General features: G+C 39.3%; 1 protein-coding gene across 1 annotated transcript in view; it reads left to right on the top strand.

Annotated features, from left to right (window-relative positions):
- The window catches only part of Dscam1 (Down syndrome cell adhesion molecule 1), a 1,447,516-nt gene that overhangs the window by 1,289,775 nt on the left and 134,235 nt on the right, over nucleotides 1-23,506 (top strand). The window contains exons 38-40 of the mRNA XM_071666240.1: nucleotides 12,412-12,492; nucleotides 17,140-17,199; nucleotides 18,043-18,247. Of these exons, the coding sequence (XP_071522341.1) occupies nucleotides 12,412-12,492; nucleotides 17,140-17,199; nucleotides 18,043-18,247 (346 nt within the window). The remainder of the gene's footprint in view (nucleotides 1-12,411; nucleotides 12,493-17,139; nucleotides 17,200-18,042; nucleotides 18,248-23,506) is intronic.

Here is a 23,506-nt window from a genome sequence, read left to right as displayed (position 1 = left end):
TACATGTGTATGGGGGTGGGTTGGGCCATTTCTTTCGTCTGTTTCCTTGCGCTACCTCGCAAACGCGAGAGACAGTGACAAAGCAAAAAAAAAAAAGAAAAAAGAAAAAATTATTATTATTATTTTTTTTTGTTTGCTTTTGATAATGATAAAAGAAAATTATCCCTGGGGATGGGGAGAAAGAATACTTCCAATGCATTCCCCACGTGTTGTAGAAGGTGACTAAAGGGGATGGGAGCGGGAGGGTGGACACCCTTCCCTCCTTGTATTTTAACTTTCTAAAAGGGGAAACAGAAGTAGGAGTCATGCGGGGAGTGCTCATCCTCCTTGAAGGCTCAGATTGGGGTGTCTAAATGTGTGTGGGTGTAATCAAGATGAGAAAAAAGGAGAAATAGGTAGTATGTTTGAGGAAAGGAACCTGGATGTTTTGGCTCTTGAGTGAATAGAAGCTCAAGAGTAAAGGGGAAGAGTGGTTTGGGTATATCTTAGGAGTAAAGTCAGGGGTTGGTGAGAGGACTAGAGCAAAGGAAGGAGTAGCACTACTCCTGAAGCAGGAGTTGTGGGAGCATGTGAAACTCTAGATTGATATGGAAACTCTAGATTGATATGGGTAAAACTGAAAGTGGATGGAGAGAGATGGGTGATTATTGGTGTCTATGCACCTGCTCAAGAGAAGAAAGATCATGAGAGGCAAGTGTTTTGGGAGCAGCTGAGTGAGTGTGTCAGCAGCTTTGATGCGTGAGACTGGGTTATAGTGATGGGTGTTTAGAATGCAAAGGTGAATAATGTGGCAGTTGAGGGTATAATTGGTGTACATGGGGTGTTAAGTGTTGCAAATGGAAATGGTGAAGAGCTTGTAGATTTGTGTGTTGAAAAAGGACTGGTAATTGGGAATACCTAGTTTAAAAAGAGAGATATACATAAGTATTCATATGTAAGTGGGAGAGATGCCCAGAGAGCATTATTGGATTATGTGTTAATTGAAAGAGAGACTTTTGGATGTTAATGTGCTGAGAGGTGCAGCTGGAGGGATGTCTGATCATTATCTTGGAGGCAAAGGTGAAGATTTGTAGAGGTTTTTGGAAAAGAAGAGAGAATGGTGGGGTGAAGAGAATGATGAGAGTAAGTGAGCTTGGGAAGGAGACTTGTGTGAGGGAGTACTAGGAGAGACTAAGTGCAGAAGGGAAAAAGTAGAGAGCAAAGGATGCAAGGGGAGTGGGGGAGGAATGGGAAGTATTTTGGGAAGCAGTGATGGCTTGTGCAAAAGATGCTTGTGGCATGAGAAGCATGGGAGGTGGGCAGATTAGAAAGGGTAGTGAGTGGTGGGATGAAGGCGTAAGATTATTAGTGAAAGAGAAGAGAGAGGCATTTGGATGAGATTTGCAGGGAAATAGTGCAAATGACTGGGAGGTGTATAAAAGAAAGAGGCAGGAGGTCAAGAGAAAGATGCAAGAGGTGAAAAAGAGGGCAAATGAGAGTTGGGGTGAGAGAGTATCGTTAAATTCTAGGGAGAATAAAAAGATGTTTTGGAAGGGGGTAAAGTGTGTAAGACAAGAGAACAAATGGGAACATCGGTGAAGGGGGCTAATGGGGAGGTAATAACAAGTAGTGGTGATGTTAGAAGGAGATGGAGTTAGTATTTTGAAGGTTTGTTGAATGTGTTAGATGATAGAGTGGCAGGTGTAGGGTGTTTTGGTCAAGGTGGTATGCAAAGTGAGAGGGTTAAGGAGAATGATTTGGTAAACATTGAAGAGGTAGTAAAAGCTTTGCAGAAGATGAAAGCTGGCAAGGCAGCGGGTTTGGATGGTATTGCAGTGGAATTTATTAAAAAAGGGGGTGAGTGTGTTGTTAACTGGTTGGTAAGAATTTTTAATGTATGTATGACTCATGGTGAGGTGCCTGAGGATTGGCGGAATGCATGCATAGTACCATTGTACAAAGGAAAAGGGGATAAAGGTGAGTGTACAAATTACAGAGGTAAAAGTTTGTTGAGTATTCCTGGGAAATTGTATTGGATGGTATTGATAGAGAGGGTGAAGGCATGTATAGAGCATCAGATTAGGGAAGAGCAGTGTGGTTTCAGAAGTGGTAGAGGATGTGTGGATCAGTTGTTTGCTTTGAAGAATGTATGTGAGAAATACTTAGAAAAGCAAATGGATTTGTATGTAGCATTTATGGATCTGGAGAAGGCATATGATAGAGTTGATAGAGTTGCTCTGTGGAAGGTATTAAGAATATATGGTGTGGGAGGCAAGTTGTTAGGAGCAGTGAAAAGTTTTTATCGAGGATGTAAGGCATGTGTACGAGTAGGAAGAGAGGAAAGTGATTGGTTCTCAGTGAATGGCGGTTTGCAGCCATTGCGTGATGTCTCTATGGTTGTTTAATTTGTGTATGGATGGGGTTGTTAGGGAGGTAAATGCAAGAGTTTTGGAGAGAGGGGCAAGTATGCAGTCTGTTGTGGATGAGAGGGCTTTTGAAGTGAGTCACTTGTTGTTTGCTGATGATACTGCACTGATGGCTGATTCATGTGAGAAACTGCAGAAGCTGGTGACTGAGTTTGGTAAAGTGTATGAAAGAAGAAAGCTGAGCATAAATATGAATAAGAGCAAGGTTATTAGGTACAGTAGGGTTGAGAGACATGTCAATTGGGAGGTAAGTTTGAATGGAGAAAAACCATAGGAAGTGAAGTGTTTTAGATATCTGGGAGTGGATTTGGCAGTGGATGGAACCATGGAAGCAGAAGTGAGTCACAGGGTGGAGGAGGGGATGAAAGTTCTGGGAGTATTGAAAAATGTATGGAAGGCGAGAACATTATCTCGGAAAGCAAAAATGGATATGTTTGAAGGAATAGTGGTTTCAACAATGTTATATGGTTGTGGGGCATGGACTATAGATAGCGTAGTGCAGAGGAGGGTGGATGTGTTGGAAATGAGATGTTTGAGGACAATATTTGGTGTAAGGTGGTTTGATCAAGTAAGTAATGAAAGGGTAAGAGAGATGTGTGGTAATGAAAAGAGTGTGGTTGAGCAAGCAAAAGAGGGTGTATTGAAATGATTTGGTCACACGGACAGAATGAGTGAGGAAAGATTGACAAAGAGGATATATGTGTCAGAGGTGGAGGGAATGAGGAGAAGTGGGAGACCAAATTGGAGGTGGAAAGATGGAGTGAAAAAGATTTTGGGCAATCAGGGCCTGAACATGCAGGAGGGTGAAAGACATGCAAGGGATAGAGTGAATTGGAACGATGTGGTATACTGGGGTCAACATGCTGTCAATGGATTGAACCAAGACAAGTGAAGCGTCTGGGGTAAACCATGGAAAGTTTTGTGGGGCCTGGATGTGGAAAGGGAGCTGTGGTTTCGGTGCATTATACATGACAGACAGAGACTGAGTGTGAACGAATGTGGCCTTTGTTGTCTTTTCCTAGCACTACCTCGTGCTCATGCGTGGGGAGGGGGTTCTCATATCATGTGTGGTGGGGTGGCGATGGGAATGAATAAAGGTAGCAAGTATGAATTTTGTACATATGTATATATGTATGGAAATCCTCCCCTCTCGTTTTTTTTTTTCCAAAGGAAGGAACAGAGAAGGGGGCCGGATGGGGATGTTTCCTCAGAGGCCCAGTCCTCTGTTCTTAAAGCTACCTCGCTGATGTGGGAAATGGCGAATAGTATGAAAGAAAAAGTACATATGTGTATGTATATATATGTATACATTGAAATATATAGGTATTTATATGTGTGTGTGTGGACGTGTATGTATATACATGTGTATGTGGATGAGTTGGGCCATTCTTTCATCTATTTCCTTGCACTACCTTGCTAACACAGGAGACAGCGACAAAATATAAAAAAAATAAAAAAGAAAGAAAGTTTTTAGTGGAAGAGGAATTGCAGAAGGGTGTTATTGTGTTTTATGATTTTTTAAGCAGTCAGTTGAAGCTATATGCAAATGAAAGTAAAGTGATGGTGTTTGAAGGGACAAAACATGAAAGTATAGAATTTCAAAGCCTTATAGAGTGAGAAAGTGTACTAAGCTTTGTTAAATTTGTCGGGGGGAGACTCACTAGAAGAGGAGAGAGAATTTAAATATTTGGGAACTTTGTTAAATTTATGGGGTGAGACTCACTAAAAGAGGAGAGAGAATTTAGATATTTAGGAACTATTTTGGGTAAGTTTGTTGACATGGAGGGAGAGATAAGTGAGAGAGCAGTGCACAGTATAAGTGTCACTAGGTCTCTTAAGAGAATAATGAAGGATAGAGGCATAAGTATGGAAATGAAGAAAGGATTAAGGGAAAGCATAGTCCCCTCAACCCTGACTAATGTAGCTGAAACATAAACATGGAATGAGTCCCAGAGCTCAAAAATCCAGGCTGTGGAAATAAGCTATTTGAGAGGAGCATCTGGTATGACTAGATGGAATGGGGAAAGAAATGAGGGGGTGTATGAGAGCTTTGGTATGGCAGGGAATGCAGAGGCAAAATATAGCACTTTGAGGTTTGGGTATATGGAAAGAATACAAGACAAGGGGTTTACAAGGAAGTACAACTAAAGGGATTGCTTTGAGAGGAAGACCCCCATTGACTTGGGGAAATAGACTGGAAGGGTACTGAAGGGAGAGATATAGTGGAAGAATTTGTGGAATGATGTATGTGAGGGAGGCATGTAAGGATATGGATAAGTTGAGACTCTTGTCGGGGCCACCCCCTTGATGAAAGTTCCCAGAGGGAGTGGGCATCAGAGATATAGATAGGTATATAAATAAATAGATAAAGTAAGGTTTTAGCATAAGTCAGAAGGAAAGAGGTGGTGAGTGGTTCCAAGTGAAGGTAAGTCTGTATGGTGTGTGATGTTATCCTAACTGTTTATTTTGTCCATGGGTAAGGTGGTGAGGGGAGTAAATGCAAGTGTCTTGGAGCAAGGGGCAGGTTTACAATATACTTAGGGTGGGGGTGCCTGGGCGTTGAGTCATTTATTGTTTACAGATGACATTGCTCTGAGGCAGACTCTAAAGAGGAACTCCAGAAGCTGGCGTCTGAGTTTGGGAGAGATTGTGAAACAAGGAAATCCAGAAGTTGGTGTCTGAGTTCGAGAGAGGCTGTGGAAGGAGGAAGCTGAGAATTAATATGAATAAAAGTAGGGTAATGAGGTGCAGCAAGGGGAGAGACAGGATGGTTTAAGTGTGATTTTGACCTACAGGAAGTAGAGAGTTTTAAGTACCTATGAGTATGCTAGGCAACAGATGAAATCTTGGAGGCTGAAGTTAGTCATAGTGTGGGAGATGGGTGCAAAGTTAGTTAAGGCAAAAATGGGCACGATGGAAGGCCTAATAATCTTTATGGTGTTGTACAGATGTGAGTCCTGGTTCCTTAATGCAAAAGGTCAGAAGAGGTTGAATATGTTGAAAATGAAGTGCCAGAGGATGATACATGGTTTGAGATGGAATGATCTTGTTAGAAATAGCAGTGTATGAAGGAAGTGTGATCTGACTGAGAGAGCTGACCAGGGTTTGCTGAAATGGTTTGGAAATATAAGATGATGAGTGAAGAAATCTGACTAAGAGGATTATATGTGTCAGAAATTAAGAGGATTATATGCGTCAGAAATGGAGGGAGCATTGAGGATGGAGTGACTGAAGAGATTGAAGGAAAGAGTTGAAGAGGTCTGGAGATACTGTGGCTTGAACTTTCAGGAAGATGAGAGGCATGCATAGGGTAGAATGATGTGCTGCCAGTGGGCTGAACTGAGGCCTGTAAAGTGGGGAAAGAAAACCATGGAACAGTGTGTGGTGCTTGAAGCAGAGAAAACCATGCAATTGTCTTTGAGGCTTGAATGTTGATGGTAGGCTCTGCTTTTAATGCATTTACATGATAGCTAAAGATTGGTTGTGAGCAACTGAGGATGTTATGTGTCTGTGTCTGGTGTGGTGGGAAACAATGAATCAGTATGAAAAAAAAAAATTTACACAGTCTTGCCCACCAATAAATTCACTGTACTCATTAATTGCTTGAGTGTTTGCACTTAATTTTCTAAATATCTTACCTTGTACATTTGATAAATCAACCTTAGTACAGTTTTTACATTACTTTTGCATTAATCCATAACACATTTGGTATTGGAAAGAGGTTCAGGTACATCACTCTCTTTCAGGTTCCTGCATATAGGACATGAAACAATCTTTTCTGCTATCTCTCCCCATCTCTCAATGTCTTTCCAGTTACATGGTTCAATCAGTAGCATTACCATAATCTGTTTTTCTTTTCCTTTTATTCCTCTACTTATCACTCTTGAGTATTTTTTGTCTTCTACCAATCTTCCTTTTCTATGATCCAAAGTAGGCATTCTAATCGCACCTCATCAATAATAATCAGAAGTTTTTCAGGTACTTCCTTCCTTATTTTGCATATTCCATTTGATTTGACTTTAGTTACCATATTCATCTCCTTATTTGTGTCATTATTAACTTAACTATGTGTTTATCTATCTATTTATATATGTATATTTTCTTTTTTCATACATGTTTGCCATTTTGTGCATCAGCAAGGTAACATCAAGAACAGACATAGAAATGTCCACATTTGCTGACATCCACATTCTAGCTGTCATGTATTATGTATTGAAACCAAAGCCCCCTATTCACAACCAGACCCTGCAGATCTTTCTATGATTTCACCCAACTGCTTCACATGCCCTGGCTCTGTCCATTGACAGCACATCATCCCCTGTATACCACATTGCTCCAATTCACTGTATTCCTTGATTGCTTCACACCCTCTTGTATGTTCAGGGCCAAACTTTCAAAGCATCTTTCTCTCCATCCTTCCACCTCCTTCGTCTGTTTCCTTGCGCTACCTCGCAAACGTGGGAGACAGCGACAAAGCAAAAAAAAAAAAAAAAAATAATAATTACTCCATTCTCATTGTGGAAAAGTGAAAAATGAGCTTTCACAATTATAAAAGCACTTTTCACTTTTTCTTTTTACTGAATTCATTCATCATTTGAGACCAAGGTCTCCATTCATGCCTCTTTCTTACACAAAATCCTTCCCATGCATTCAGTCTACCTTCACTCCTCAAACATCTAGCTCTAGTCATATTTGTCACTAAATCTGGGCATCTCTTAATGGTATGCCTCTTCTCCTTGTACTTTATGCTGTACTCCAGTATACTTCTTGACCAACCTATCATCTACCATTTGTCATTTGTTTTACATGACAATACTGTTCTAAAAGACTTTCATCCATATGCCTTTATAATGACTTTTTTTTACACCACATAACCTCATATCTTCAATATATCTATCCTCCTAATTTCATCTAAATTACACAAATTATCCATTTCTATTGCCCTAGTTTTTCACATATTCTGACCTATATGCATGTGGGTTTTGCTACTATATATCATTGTTGGGGTGAGTAATTCTTTGCATAAGATTCTTGCAAACTGTTTGTTTAACTATCTCCAGTTTACCTGAGCTTGCAAAGCACCCTCAATTTTTCTCACTTGCATGATTCTTCCTTCAATTTCAGCTTCCTCACTAACAGTCTACTAAATTATTCCCAGACATTCAAACTCATCCACAACTTGCATTTTCACCATGCAAATTGATTTTACTTTGTCCTATCCTTTTCAGAAACTAGCACCATATTTTTATTTACATTCACCTCCTGCATCCTCCTCCTACATCCTTCATGAAACTGGCCCACCATTCTATCCAACCTTTCCTCTCATGCAGCAAGCAACACATCATCATATACATACAACTGTCACAAAATCCTATCAGTTTCCCATAGTTGAGAACTTATTACCCCACCTCACTCTTGTCTTATGCAATGCCTCACCCACAAAGGATGTTAAATAACCATAGTGACATCATTCAACCTTGACCTGTTCTTACATTTTTTCAGACCACTCAGTCACACCCCACTTACTCTCATACATGCACCACTTCCTTCGTAAAAACTCTTTACAGCATTCATTAGTCTTCCATGCACATCATATAAAATCAAATCCTCCTATTATCTTATCACAGGCCTTTCATAAATCCATAAACTCTCTGCAAACCCTCTTTCTCTCAAACGTTCTCCTTTAATTGACTAAGTGAAAGGATCTGATTTACACACCCTCCTCCCTTCTGGAATCCACTTTGTTCCTCTCCAACAAGGAAATAATTATTTTTTTCACATAACCAATTACTGTCCCTTGTGAGTTGTGCTAAGAAGAGTTGATTCTTCTACAACTCTCATACTCTTTTACTTACTTTTTGTTTATGCAACTGGACATACATTGCCCTTGTCCAGTCATCAGGCACCTTACTACTTCTCCAGGCTTCCATACCCACTTTTCAGACCTTCTTCACACCAGTTTCACCTCCACTCTTCACTATCTCATTCACTGCTTCATTTGTGTCTTCAGCTTTCCATATTTCAATCTGTTATTTATTAATTGAGGTATCCTTTCCAACCCTAAAAATTCAAATTTTTGATGTTTAAAGAATGTATTTAACCTTAGAAATTTCAAAGATATTCTTAAAACACTGAAAAAAAATCACCTCAGAAGTATATATGGTCCATCAAACAGTGTTTTGAAGGTCTGAAGTTGTTTCAGCACAACGAATGAAAAAATGTGGGAGTAAGGCCAGAGTATCAAATGAGTAGTTACAGTGCGTATTTTATCATTTATTTTACCTCCACTGAAAAAGTGATTACCGGAAGTTTCTTTTGTATTTTAACTGATATAAGGGATTTTTTCATATTATTATTACTGTGATTCATTGATAGTTTTTTCATAAAAGTAAAAATAAATGTTAGTAAAATTACTAACCATGCCAATCAAACGCAGTATTGTCAAGGTCATGTGGTTGCTGTCAGCACTGCTTCCACTTTTGCTAGAAAGATCATTGTCAATTTTTGATGCTACTTGAGCCACGTTCCTTAAAATCATTTCCCACATGATCCAAAGACAGGTTGTCATTGTCAGGTAATTCAAGATCATTTGCTTGGTCCTCAAAATCTGTCTATATGCCACTCAATTTCCTTGATAGAAAACTCACAAAAATGTGCTATCATTGGCATTACTGAAGGATGATTAAGTGTGGGGAGAAATTATTGTATCCTGAGACCTTAACCACCTGCTGTGCATGACTTTGAAATATAGGTATGAAGCTCAATATGTAAATATCCACTTAGAAGAGTCAACCAGCTTCCATAATTAACAGTCTACAGTAGTTAAAGGATCAAAAATTTTATTGTCTTTCATACTGCTTCCTTTTTAATAATTTCTTATTCTATATACCTAATTTTTGTTTCCTTAATTCTTTTACTTTTTATTATTATTATTATACTTTGTCGCTGTCTCCCGCGTTTGCGAGGTAGCGCAAGGAAACAGACGAAAGAAATGGCCCAACCCCCCCCCACACACATGTATATACATACGTCCACACACGCAAATATACATACCTACACAGCTTTCCATGGTTTACCCCAGACGCTTCATATGCCTTGATTCAATCCACTGACAGCACGTCAACCCCAGTATACCACATCGCTCCAATTCACTCTATTCCTTGCCCTCCTTTCACCCTCCTGCATGTTCAGGCCCCGATCACACAAAATCTTTTTCACTCCATCTTTCCACTTCCAATTTGGTCTCCCTCTTCTCCTCTTTCCCTCCACCTCCGACACATATATCCTCTTGGTCAATCTTTCCTCACTCATTCTCTCCATGTGCCCAAACCACTTCAAAACACCCTCTTCTGCTCTCTCAACCACGCTCTTTTTATTTCCACACATCTCTCTTACCCTTACGTTACTCACTCGATCAAACCACCTCACACCACACATTGTCCTCAAACATCTCATTTCCAGCACATCCATCCTCCTGTGCACAACTCTATCCATAGCCCACGTCTCACAACCATACAACATTGTTGGAACCACTATTCCTTCAAACATACCCATTTTTGCTTTCCGAGATAATGTTCTCGACTTCCACACATTCTTCAAGGCCCCCAGAATTTTCGCCCCCTCCCCCACCCAATGATCCACTTCCGCTTCCATGGTTCCATCCGCTGCCAGATCCACTCCCAGATATCTAAAACACTTCACTTCCTCCAGTTTTTCTCCATTCAAACTCACCTCCCAATTGACTTGACCCTCAACCCTACTGTACCTAATAACCTTGCTCTTATTCACATTTACTCTTAACTTTCTTCTTCCACACACTTTACCAAACTCAGTCACCAGCTTCTGCAGTTTCTCACATGAATCAGCCACCAGCGCTGTATCATCAGCGAACAACAACTGACTCACTTCCCAAGCTCTCTCATCCCCAACAGACTTCATACTTGCCCCTCTTTCCAAAACTCTTGCATTCACCTCCCTAACAACCCCATCCATAAACAAATTAAACAACCATGGAGACATCACACACCCCTGCCGAAAACCTACATTCACTGAGAACCAATCACTTTCCTCTCTTCCTACACTTACACATGCCTTACATCCTCGATAAAAACTTTTCACTGCTTCTAACAACTTTCCTCCCACACCATATATTCTTAATACCTTCCACAGAGCATCTCTATCAACTCTATCATATGCCTTCTCCAGATCCATAAATGCTACATACAAATCCATTTGCTTTTCTAAGTATTTCTCACATACATTCTTCAAAGCAAACACCTGATCCACACATCCTCTACCACTTCTGAAACCACACTGCTCTTCCCCAATCTGATGCTCTGTACATGCCTTCACCCTCTCAATCAATACCCTCCCATATAATTTACCAGGAATACTCAACAAACTTATACCTCTGTAATTTGAGCACTCACTCTTATCCCCTTTGCCTTTGTACAATGGCACTATGCACGCATTCCGCCAATCCTCAGGCACCTCACCATGAGTCATACATACATTAAATAACCTTACCAACCAGTCAACAATACAGTCACCCCCTTTTTTAATAAATTCCACTGCAATACCATCCAAACCTGCTGCCTTGCCGGCTTTCATCTTCCGCAAAGCTTTCACTACCTCTTCTCTGTTTACCAAATCATTTTCCCTAACCCTCTCACTTTGCACACCACCTCGACCAAAACACCCTATATCTGCCACTCTATCATCAAACACATTCAACAAACCTTTTACTTATGTACCAATAAACACTTCTCTTTCACCATCATTTCCAATCAGTTTTTTAAAGTATTTTCTCCATCTCTTAGAGACTTCATTTTTTGTTATTAGAATTTACCCAGACTTGTCTGACATACTATCCCTCCTTACAGATTTTTTTTTTTTCATATTATTCGCCATTTCCCGCATCAGCGAGGTAGCGTTAAGAACAGAGGACTGGGCCCCTGAGGAAATATCCTCACCCGGCCCCCTTCTCTGTTCCTTCCTTTGGAAAACTAAAAAAAAAAAAATGAGAGGGGAGGATTTCCTGCCACCCGCTCCCTTCCCTTTTAGTCGCCTTCTACGACACGCAGGGAATACATGGGAAGTATTCTTTCTCCCCTATCCCCTTACAGATACCTTTGTTTTTATATATTTATTCACCTCCTTTCAGAATAGGTTCTTATTCACTTTTCATTTGATTAATTTTTCTTTTGAGTTTATCATTTCTTTCATTTTATTTATATGTACCATCCTTTTAACTTTCTTACTCAGGGCTTTAAAATCTACACTCTTTGTCCACCATTCATCATTCCTTTGTGGCAAATTTAGTGTCTTCTTCCAGACTCTATCTCTTCCTCTCTATCTTTTCCACCGACTCTTTTCTGTCTTTTGATATCAGTCTGAAATTCCATACTCACTTTCAGTGGAGTACCTGGCTTTATTCCTAGTTCTTAACTATCTTTTTATGTATCTTTATACATATCTTTCCATTTTTTACTGTGCCTTTTTAAAGCCTCTAACTGCTAATCATCCTGCTGCACTGTCCTCCCTATTGCTTCAAAATTCAGAGCTTTTGAAGGTTACAGTTGGTACTGGGATGAGAAATTATACCTTACCCTGATCATTTTTTTTCTCTTAGAATGATAGTACCTAAAATTCTTAAATTATATGAATGGCTGGAGTGCAGTTTCTCTGTTTCAGTCGTTAATTTTTTTATTTTCTATTTTTAGTTACATTCATTAATTAAGCAAATCTTTGTGTATGACAAAGCTCCTTTGCATATACAATATATCATTATTTGGAAAAGAAAATGATGTGCATAGGTTCATTAGATTACTGATTATTTATATTTTCATAACACATAAAGGAGCTTTGAAAATCTTGTGAATAGATCCCTGCTTTGTGTTAGCGTGAGGTGCATGATAGCATTTAGAATCCAACAAACACTACCAACATTAGTGCTTGCTTCTGGTTATGCTTATTGTATTAACCCCTGGACTGTTCGCTTCGGCAGCCACGTCATGGGTCTGGAAACTACTACAGCTGCGTTTCTGGGGACTATAACTGTGGCCATACCCCGAACGAAGGCCACCAGGTTGGTTAAGGCGACTTATTGTTGCTGGTGGCAGTGAAGTCACCAACCAGCGTGTCGCAGCATTTGTTCTGTAAATTGCTCTGAATCATTCTGTACCCACAGCCTACTGCCTGGATTGTCATTTCAAGCAGTTCGTGGCAAGGGCATCAGGGTCACATTTTACTCTTATGTATATGCTTTCAGTTTCTGTGTTACAGGCATCTGCCCTCTGTCAACAGGAGTGCTGGCTGCCTTAGCCTACGGCACAGTTGATGTAACATTTCTCAGTGCTTTTTGCTTAATCTCCTTTGTATCTGTAGAGGCTATGGCAGAGACTTGTTCACTGTATTTGTCTCATTGCCACAGTTTGTTGTTCCTTCATGGTTTATTTGCTGCTGTCTTCTCTCTATAGTGTAGCCTCATGTACTTTGATGATCTTGACTCTTCCACTTCCTACTACCATTCATTAAGATATTTATAAAGTATATTTCTTTCATCTATAAAAAAATGTAAGGGTTATTTATTTATTCATTTATTTTTCATACAGTTTCTGAAATATTCTTTTATTTATCAGTATCCACTGAAAAACAAAATGCCATTAAAGGTTGATGGCCAAAGGGATATAGACAGAAAATAAGGAGAAAGTAAGAATTTTACATATTTTTGTCTTACCTTAATCTCAGTTCCTATATCTGATGTAAGAGTGGAGAATAATGGAATAAGGGTACCTGTTGCTACACTCCTCGACTGACAGTCTATAGGGGTCCAGTACAGGACTCTTGCTGGATCTGACTTATTTTGACTTCTATGTTTTTTGCTATTTTTCACCCCTCCTGGATAAAACTTTAGAAAGACTTCTTTTATTCTGATGATGGAATAATTTAAGCTGCTTTGCTCTTGAAATCTTATGGGCTTCTATCACTTATTTCACTACTAAGCTAAGTACTCATCATTATCAGGATAATGGTATGAATATTTCTTAAGTTTTTTCTTACTTGTTGAGAAACAGTCAACAAAATAGCCACTGTGATCAGCTTATATATCGATGAATAATACACATGTATGTAGAAAAACATTTTATATATCAATCAGTTATGACTTTTATCTGTAAATGATGCCATAGAAATATGTATGCAGTTATCATGTCAGATCCCAGAATTTTTTGCCAGACCTCATATTCTTAGCACACATTTGGATTTCTGATCTTGTCTCATTAAATCTATTCTAACAGTTAAGACTTCATATCATTATCTTACATGCATAATACACCAATCCTTTCCTTGTCATCTTTTGTTTCCATACATTTTCTTATCCACTCATTTTCATTTTCTCATTTTTTTATTGAAAGCCTAGCATTACTGAATTATAGTGTACCATGACATGCTTTCGTCATGGGAGAAAAAATATGGCAAAGTGTTTCTGCACATTATTAGCTGTAATGCATAGACTGTGGCTAGAAACTGACATTTGAGACCAAGCCTCATTGAGTTATATCAATTACTGTTGCCTATGTCATGGGAAAAAATAAGCGCAGTGTTCTGCCTATCATTTATTACCATAATGATGACACATTTCGTAAACTGCTGCTAATAATTGATAATTGAAGATTTTTGGTGTGTTATACCTGACAGCTAAAGGTTCATTTATGCAGATAAGACTGTTTATCTGTCTCTGTGATGCTACTATGCAAAGGTGGGACGGACAGTTATATAAGATTTACATAAATAAATCAACTTTGCAGGGTATCACAAGATACACATGACATTGATCCATATACCACAAACATTAACACTAAAGCAACATCCAAAGTAAATTGTGTCAGAACATAGTAGGACAAGAAGGAGAACCCCTTTAAGTCCTCAACAAACAATTCATCCACTCCACCCTAAACTGCACCTCACCTGTATAGTCGTCCACCCTCTCAAAAGCAAATATAATAAAGCTACAAGCCAAGTAAAACAGCACTCAGAAAAATCATTGGCTGCCTAGTAACCAAAAACATTCAATAATTACGCAATGCAACAAATATTCTCCAAATACAATCCCACCTGAACATGCAAGGTGCTCATGATTTTGCAGCAGCAAAAGACCCCTCACATCCAAACCACTCCAACTAACCATCAACCCCCAAAAGAAATTTAAGGCTTAACTCTATCTTTTTTAGGGAGAATAACAAGATGTTTTAGAAGGAGGTAAATAAAGTGAATAAGACAAAAGAACAAATGGGAACATTGGTGAAGGGGGTTAATGGGGAGGTAATAACAAGAAGTGGTGATGTGAGAAGGAGATGGAGTGAGTATTTTGAAGGCTTGTTGAATGTGTTTGATGATAAAGTGGCAGATATAGGGTGTTTTGGTCAAGGTGGTGTGCAAAGTGAGAGGGTCAGGGAGAATGGTCTGGTGAACAGAGAAGAGGTAATGAAAGCATTGCAGAAGATGAAGGCCAGCACGGTGGCGGGTTTGGATGGTATTGCAGTAGAATTTATTAAAAAAAAGGGGGTGACTGTATTGTTGACTGGTTGGTAAGGATATTCAATGTATGTATGATTCATGGTGAAGTGCCTGAGGATTGGTGGAATGCATGTAGTGCCATTGTACAAAGGCAAAGGGGATAAAGATGAGTGTTCAAATTACAGAGGTAAATGTTTGTTGAGTATTCCTGGGAAATTATATGGGAGGGTATCGATTGAGAGGGTAAAGGCATGTACAGAGCATCAGATTGTGGAAGAGCAGTGTGGTTTCAGAAATGGTAGAGGAAGTGTGAGTCAGGTATTTGCTTTAAATAACATTTGTAAGAAATACTTAGGAAAACAAATGGATTTGTATGTAGCATTTATGGATCGAGAGAAGGCATATGATAGAGTTGATAGAGATGCTTTGTGAAAGGTTTTAAGAGTAAATGGTGAGGGAGGTAAGTTGCTAGAAGCAGTGAAAAGTTTTTATCAAAGATGTAAGGCATGTGTATGAGTAGGAAGAGAGGAGAGTGATTCGTTCCCATTGAATGGTGGTTTTTGGCAGGGGTGCGTGATGTCTCCATGGTTGTTTAATTTGTTTATAGATGGGGTTGTTAGGGAGGTGAATGCAAGAGTTTTGGAAAGAGTATGCAGCCTGTTGTGGATGAGAGGTCTTGGGAAGTGAGTCAGCTGTTGTATGCGGATGATACAGCGCTGGTGGCTGATTTGGATGAGAAACTGCAGAAGTTGGTAACCGAGTTTGGTAAAGTTTGTGAAAGAAGAAAGCTGAGAGTAAATGTGAATAAGAGCAAGGTCATTAGGCTCAGTAGGGTTGAGGGACAAGTTAATCGGGAGGTAAGTTTGGATGGAGAAAAACTGGAGAAAGTGAAGTGTTTTAGATGTCTGGGAGTGGATTTAACAGCAGATGGATCCATGGAAGCAGAAGTGAGTCACAGGGTGGGGGAGGGGGCAAAGGTTCTAGGAGTGTTGAAGAATGTGTTAATCCTTTAATGTTCACAATTAACAACTGATCTGGGTTATTACAGTTCCCTGGAGGCTTATAAACCAACAGTACTACAATACACTTCCTGCCCACAGAAAACTTTCCTATTTTGTATCATCTGGAGGCACCATCTAATGATATTTTCTGGAATTTAATGGAGTCCGCTATTAAGAGAGGTAATATCCCCTCCTTTACCTGCCTTTCTCTCCTTGCTATTGTGTACCCATTTGGACAGATAAGATTAGCCTTTAGTTCATTTGTAAGTTTTGTCTCCACCATTCCTACAGTGTTGGGGTTGCAACCATTTATATGATCATTGCATTCCAGTCCTTCCTGTGTCCCACCAGGGTGTCTGCATTTGTTTAGGGAACCTTTAGCTAAAGGCTCATGCATGTTGCTAGTTCTGGCCACTTTGAGACTGATGTGGGGATGTTGTACCTCCTTTCTGGCATAATCCAATTCCTCCCAGTTTTTGCCTTTGCATAAGCCTTTGGTTCACTCTTTCTCTTCCTTTGTCTGTCACTCTCAAAAAACATTCCTTTTAACTTCTCTTTTTTTGGCTAGTTTATTTGCCCATAAAAGCACCTCTTGACTGCACTTCGTTATATCATATGTTCACATACATGACCTTTCTCTGGGTTTATGTCTTTATTTTCCCATTCTTATGACTTCTTTTAAATTTCCCTTGCATATATGTGTGTGGCTCAAATATGGCATCATTGAATAACTTGACTAGAAAATCCGCAGTCATTTCCTGGTGATAAGTTTACATTTTACCTCATAAATACAAGTTCCTTTCATCCAAACTTCTTAGATTTTGATATTTACTAGTTTTCATCTCTTGTGTATAAGATGATAGTGGCTATTAAATTCTTTATCCATTTATACCTGTAAGGTAATGGAGACTGTTGAATGATTTAGTCCTTTTCTTCTTATCATTAAATTACTTTTAAGGGACTTAGTTGTTAATTGCATAGAATTTAGTGATTTGGTATATGATTTGTTTACCCAGTCTTTATAATCAGGAAAAATCCCAATAATCCACTCGTCAATCCAGCCATACCATTAACCAAAATCTCTGAATGTAACTAATCACTGAAAAAACATCTCCTGAAGCTGCCCCATACCCTGCTGTGAATTTCCAGGATGCCCACTCCTTGATGCATAAATAACCGGCCAACTCCTCTACTAATTGTCTGTCTCTTGCTTCCAGCCTCGGCACGGGTCTGGCAACTACTACTCGTGTGTGGCTGGGGAGTATGGCTCAGGTGGTGTAAGTGTCAACTGCAGTTGTATACTGTACTCCGTCCCATGGAAATATCAGGTTTATCTAAACTTAAGCGCAAGTTAAGTGGATTATTGGTATCTTCACCTATTAGGCTCTATGTTGATCACAAATCAGTGCTATGTCCACTTATATCAAGCAATCCTAATCACAGACACAAGATGTAAAAGCAGAGCTTCTGCAAAAAATATGTTGGACGGAGTATACAGTAATGGGTCATTCATGCAACAGCAACTTTAACCCAAATCACACTCCCTATAATGTGTGGATATGAAGCATTCTTTAATCAACAGGAAATCGTGGAGCAACTTGGTTTGAACTTTTTCCCCCAGTGTAGCAGATACAAGTTACCTGTAATGTTCTTGATGCTGAAGATTATTCTATGTTGTCTGTTGGTTATCAGAATCAAAAATCATAAAGTAGTTTATTTATGATTAATATGCATGAGTAGTGTAACATGCCTTTGTTCTAACAGATTCATCATTTCTCTAATATTCACAGATGGAAATAATTGACAATACTTTTACGGTGCTCATAATGTGTGCTTGTTCAACAGACAAGGTACAATGATTGCCATTTAAAATGTGGCGTGTGTTGAAAAACTTGTTAGTATAGTAAGTTAAGATTGATAGCTGAAGTCACTGTTTCACAGTTCATCACATTATGTCTCTTGATTCAGTAATTTTAGATATTTCTTTTGTTACATTTGTTGGTAGTGGACGCAAATACCAGTTTCACAGTTCTCAAATGTTACAATTCCATGAATGGAAAAGCTTGTAAGTTTTATTTTCCAGTTTTAGATTTTCAAGGTTATCTTACTTATGTCTACAGCCCCCAAGCAGTACCTACTATTCCACTGTTCCTGGTGACATGACTACCTCACGCATGAGCAACTCAACATTTTCCCCAACTTATGATGATCCCGCACGTTCTGATGAAGAAAGTGATCAGTATGGTGGATCAACATACTCTGGTGGTGGACCTTATGCTCGTGCAATTGATTCTGTGTCTCAAAGTGGCACTGCTAAACGTTTAAGTAAGTACAGTAAAAGTGCCTATAAATAATGTTCTGAAATTACAGAATATAGTATTTAGGAACCATCATACATAATGTTTTAATCTAAATAAACTCAAAGGAACTTATGTAATTGGTTTTTTACACTAATTTAACAAGTACATAATCAGTCAGGTATGACATGAAGAAAACCTTATCTAATCTGAACAGTCAATGATAATATATCTGGGTGAATTTTAAAGTACTGTATGATTTTATGCATTGGGAGGGTAATTGTCATTGGACCTACTCAGATGGTGGTCCCTATCTTGAAGATGCTTCCTTTGGTCTCATTTGGCCCCAGGGCAACCACCATAGCTTCTTCAGTGAGTCTTATATATCTATTTATATATATTAACCTCTACAACTGTAACTAGTGTGTTGTGTTAACTAATGTTATAACTAATATATCAACATATTTATAAATTTGATAGGTAAGGACATTTTACCATAGTCAGTGAATCTACTATGATAATATGTAATCTTGTTAATGTAACCTTTCAGGTAGTAAAAGAAAAGCAAATTGAAGAAGATTTTTTTTATGAAACTGGCATTAATTAATTTGATCAAAACTTTCAGATACTCAGGCTGATATTCTTCATTACACCCTTGTTCTAGTAAAGATTAGTTGTCAAAAACTTAATTTGATGCAGTAGAGAACATTGAGATGAAAGGGCTGTCTAGGGAATTCCTTAACCTTTCAGATGCATTTTTTTGATGCCACAGGCAGTTGACCAGTGATGCCATATCTCCATGAAACTGGAACTTATAATTTTGCCTTATTTTATTAATTTTTCACCATGACAGTACCATGAAGTTTCCACATGTATGTCATTAAAATTTCCTGAAAACAATATCAGATGCTGAAAATATATAACTTTTTCAAATACAGGTGTAAAATATCTCAATTGATTTTCAAGAAAATGATATAAAGATACAACAGAATATCACAGAACCATAATTATAATATCACCCATGGAGTATTTTCATGAAATAGTATAAGTGCTGTATATTCTAAGGCTTCATATTTGGCTAAGATAAATTCAAAAACATTCTTTAAGCAACCTCAGTTCCTTACATGGGTTATGTGTCATACCATTCCCACAATCCTGTTCACCAGCTTATCTAATAACATACTTGATGACCATAAATCTGTCCCATAAGATTGGATGGAAGAAATGAGACACACACATTCATGGAAATTAACCTCTCCTTCATTGCTCCTGTTTTTTTCAGTATGGTGGTTAGTCTCAAAGCTACCCATATGTATTATTAAAAAGAAAGAGGAAGGAAGAGGAGCAGTTTGTTCTTACATTCTAAAAATCATATCCAGGTTAATTACTAAAGCTGAAGGACTATAGTATGTTATTTATATTTTTTACATTGGAGGGTCTAGTCAAAGACAAAAATTCACATCAAAGCTCGGCCATAATTGAAATACAGAGATGTTAATAAAAGGGAAAAAGAAGGGAAAAGGGAAAGTAATTAAGAATATTGGAGGAGATGAAAAACCTGTTTTTTAAAGTGTGCTAGGTCATAATTATTTGGAAAGACATGAGAGGGTTTAAAATGTTAAGAAGAAGACTTATCAAAGTTGTAGAATTAGTAGTTAGATAAAATGTCATCAGATATTGAAACAAAAAGAACATGCAGGATTGATAGATAAGATTAGAAATGCCATGAAGAAAAAAGCATGTGGCAGACTGCTTGAAAGGAATGTAGCAGTGGATGTTCAGAACAGGAGTTGGGAAGAAAATAAGATATGTAAGTGGAATAGTAATAAGCTGATAGAGGGAAGCAAAGAAAGAGTAGATATAGATTTTGGAAGAAAGTTGGGTGAAAAGTTTAGGAAAAATAAGAAATTGTTGTGAAAGGAGGTGTAAAAAGGAGATAGGTAGCTGTAAGAGTGGAAATGTTAATGTGAGAAGTAAGGAAGCAAAGTTGCTGAATCAAAAGGAGGAAGCAAAAGGAAGATGGAAATAGTATTTTGAAGAACTGAAGAATGTAGGAGGTGAGGCAGCATTTATTACATGCATGGTTATGGAGGATGGAAAGAAGAGGATACAAGTGCAGGGGACTATAGCAAGAAGGAAGAAGAGAGGTAGAAAGGGCGATAATGAGGCTGAAGGTAGGAAAGGCACCTGGAATGGATGGGACTTCAGCTGAAATGGAGGAGAAAGTATGACAGAGTGGATGCATTTAATGTGTAATTTACATAGAAACAGAAGGTATGAGCATTTTTTGGTACAAGGATATTGATGTGAAGGATGTCGTTCAGGCAATCACCCCTCTGATCCTTAAGGAAATTTATGGTGTTCCTATTGTTAGTTGGGTGAGTCACAACTCTAACGGTTAAGGGCAGTGACCCATTATTTACACTGAGGTAACCTCATCTCTAACATAGGCCTCACTAGTTCACTGGGGTGTGTGTGTGTGTGTGTGTTTCAAAAGTAGAAGTGATTAGGAGAAGGGGAAGACCAATTAAAGTTATAAGATGGAATGAAAAATAGGTAAGTGATTGGGACCTAAATAAGCAGGAGGGTGAAAGGCTTGCATGAGACAGAGTGAACTGGAATGATGTAGTGCACAGGGTTCAACGAGCTATCATTGAACTGAACCAATGCATGTGAAGCAAACAGGGAAATGTCTTTGATTGTGGACAGGGGGTTATGGTTTTACTGCATTACATATGATAACTAGTGAATGAATATAAGCAGCCTTTTTGCGTCTGTTTGTGGAGGAAAAGAAAAGGGGGGCCAAGTAATGATTTTTCCCCCTTAGGCTCAGTCCTCTATTCTTAACACTACCTCACTAACACGGGAAATGGTGAAAGGTGTGCAAGGAATAGAGTGAATTGGAACGATGTGGTATACCGGGGTTGATGTGCTGTCAATGGATTGAACCAGGGTATGTGAAGCGTCTGGGGTAAACCATGGAAAGTTGTGTGGGGCCTGGATGTGGAAAGGGAGCTGTGGTTTCGGTGCATTATTACATGACAGCTAGAGACTGAGTGTGAACGAATGGGCCTTTGATGTCTTTTCCTAGCGCTACCTCGCACACATGAGGGGGGAGGGAGTTGTTATTCCATGTGTGGCGGGGTGGCGATGGGAATAAATAAAGGCAGACAGTATGAATAATGTACATGTGTATATATGTATATGTCTGTGAGTGTATATATATGTGTACATTGTGATGTATACATATGTATATTTGGGTGTGTGGACGTGTATGTATATACATGTGTATGTGGGTGGGTTGGGCCATTCTTTCGTCTGTTTCCTTGCGCTACCTCGCTAACGCGGGAGACAGCGACAAAGCAAAATAAATAAAATAAATAAATATATATATATATATATATATATATATATGAAAAATATAATAAGTCGCCTTCTACGACACGCGAGGAATGCGTGAAAGAATACTTCCCACGCATTCCTTGCGTGTCATAGAAGGCGACTAGAGGGGATGGGAGCGGTGGGCCAGAAATTCTCCTCTCCTTGTATTTTTAACTTTCTAAAATGGGAAACAGAAGGAGTCACGCGGTGTGCTCATCCTCCTCGAAGGCTCAGACTGGGGTGTAAGGGTAATGTAAGGGTAAGAGAGATGTGTGGAAATAAAAAGAGCGTGGTTGAGAGAGCAGAAGAGGGTGTTTTGAAATGGTTTGGGCACATGGAGAGAATGAGTGAGGAAAGATTGACCAAGAGGATATATGTGTCGGAGGTGGAGGGAACGAGGAGAAGTGGGAGACCAAATTGGAGGTGGAAAGATGGAGTGAAAAAGATTTTGTGTGATCGGGGCCTGAACATGCAGGAGGGTGAAAGAAGGGCAAGGAATAGAGTGAATTGGATCAATGTGGTATACCGGGGTTGACGTGCTGTCAGTGGATTGAATCAGGGCATGTGAAGCGTCTGGGGTAAACCATGGAAAGTTGTGTGGGGCCTGGATGTGGAAAGGGAGCTGTGTTTTCGGGCATTATTGCATGACAGCTAGAGACTGAGTGTGAAAGAATGGGGCCTTTGTTGTCTTTTCCTAGTGCTACCTAGCATACATGAGGGGGGAGGGGGATGGTATTCCATGTGTGGCGAGGTGGCGATGGGAATGAATAAAGGCAGACAGTGTGAATTGTGTGCATGGGTATATATGTGTGTCTGTGTGTGTTTATATATGGATACATTGAGATGTATAGGTATGTATATTTGTGTGTGTGGACGTGTATGTATATACATTGTGTATGGGGGTGGGTTGGGCCATTTCTTTTGTCTGTTTCCTTGCGCTACCTCACAAACGCGGGAGACAGCGACAAAGCAAAATATAGCGCAAGGAAACAGACGAAAGAAATGGCCCAACCCACCCCCATACACAATGTATACACACACACACGTCCACACACGCAAATATACATACCTATACATCTCAATGTACACACACACACACACACATATATATATATATATATATATATATATATATTTTTTTTTTTGTTTTGTCGCTGTCTCCCACGTTTGCGAGGTAGCGCAAGGAAACAGACAAAAGAAATAGCCCAACCCACCCCCATACACATGTATATACATACATCCACACACGCAAATATACATACCTACACAGCTTACCATGGTTTACCCCAGACGCTTCACATGCCAAGATTCAATCCAATGACAGCACGTCAACCCCGGTATACCACATCGATCCAATTCACTCTATTCCTTGCCCTCCTTTCACCCTCCTGCATGTTCAGGCCCCAATCACACAAAATCATTTTCACTCCATCTTTCCACCTCCAATTTGGTCTCCCACTTCTCCTCGTTCCCTCCACCTCTGACACATATATCCTCTTGGTCAATCTTTCCTCACTCATTCTTTCCATGTGCCCAAACCATTTCAAAACACCCTGTTCTGCTCTCTCAACCACGCTCTTTTTATTTCCACACATCTCTCTTACCCTTACGTTACTTACTCGATCAAACCACCTCACACCACACATTGTCCTCAAACATCTCATTTCCAGCACATCCATCCTCCTGCGCACAACTCTATCCATGGCCCACGCCTCGCAACCATACAACATTGTTGGAACCACTATTCCTTCAAAAATACCCATTTTTGCTTTCCGAGATAATGTTCTTGACTTCCACACATTCTTCAAGGCTCCCAGAATTTTCGCCCACTCCCCCACCCTATGACCCACTTCCGCTTCCATGGTTCCATCCGCTGCCAGATCCACTCCCAGATATCTAAAACACT

The sequence above is a fragment of the Panulirus ornatus genome, chromosome 11, assembly GCF_036320965.1.
Source record: "Panulirus ornatus isolate Po-2019 chromosome 11, ASM3632096v1, whole genome shotgun sequence".
Taxonomy (NCBI): Eukaryota; Metazoa; Arthropoda; class Malacostraca; order Decapoda; family Palinuridae; genus Panulirus; species Panulirus ornatus.
Note: the sequence above shows the minus strand (reverse complement) of the source record. Positions and strands in the feature narration are given on the sequence as shown.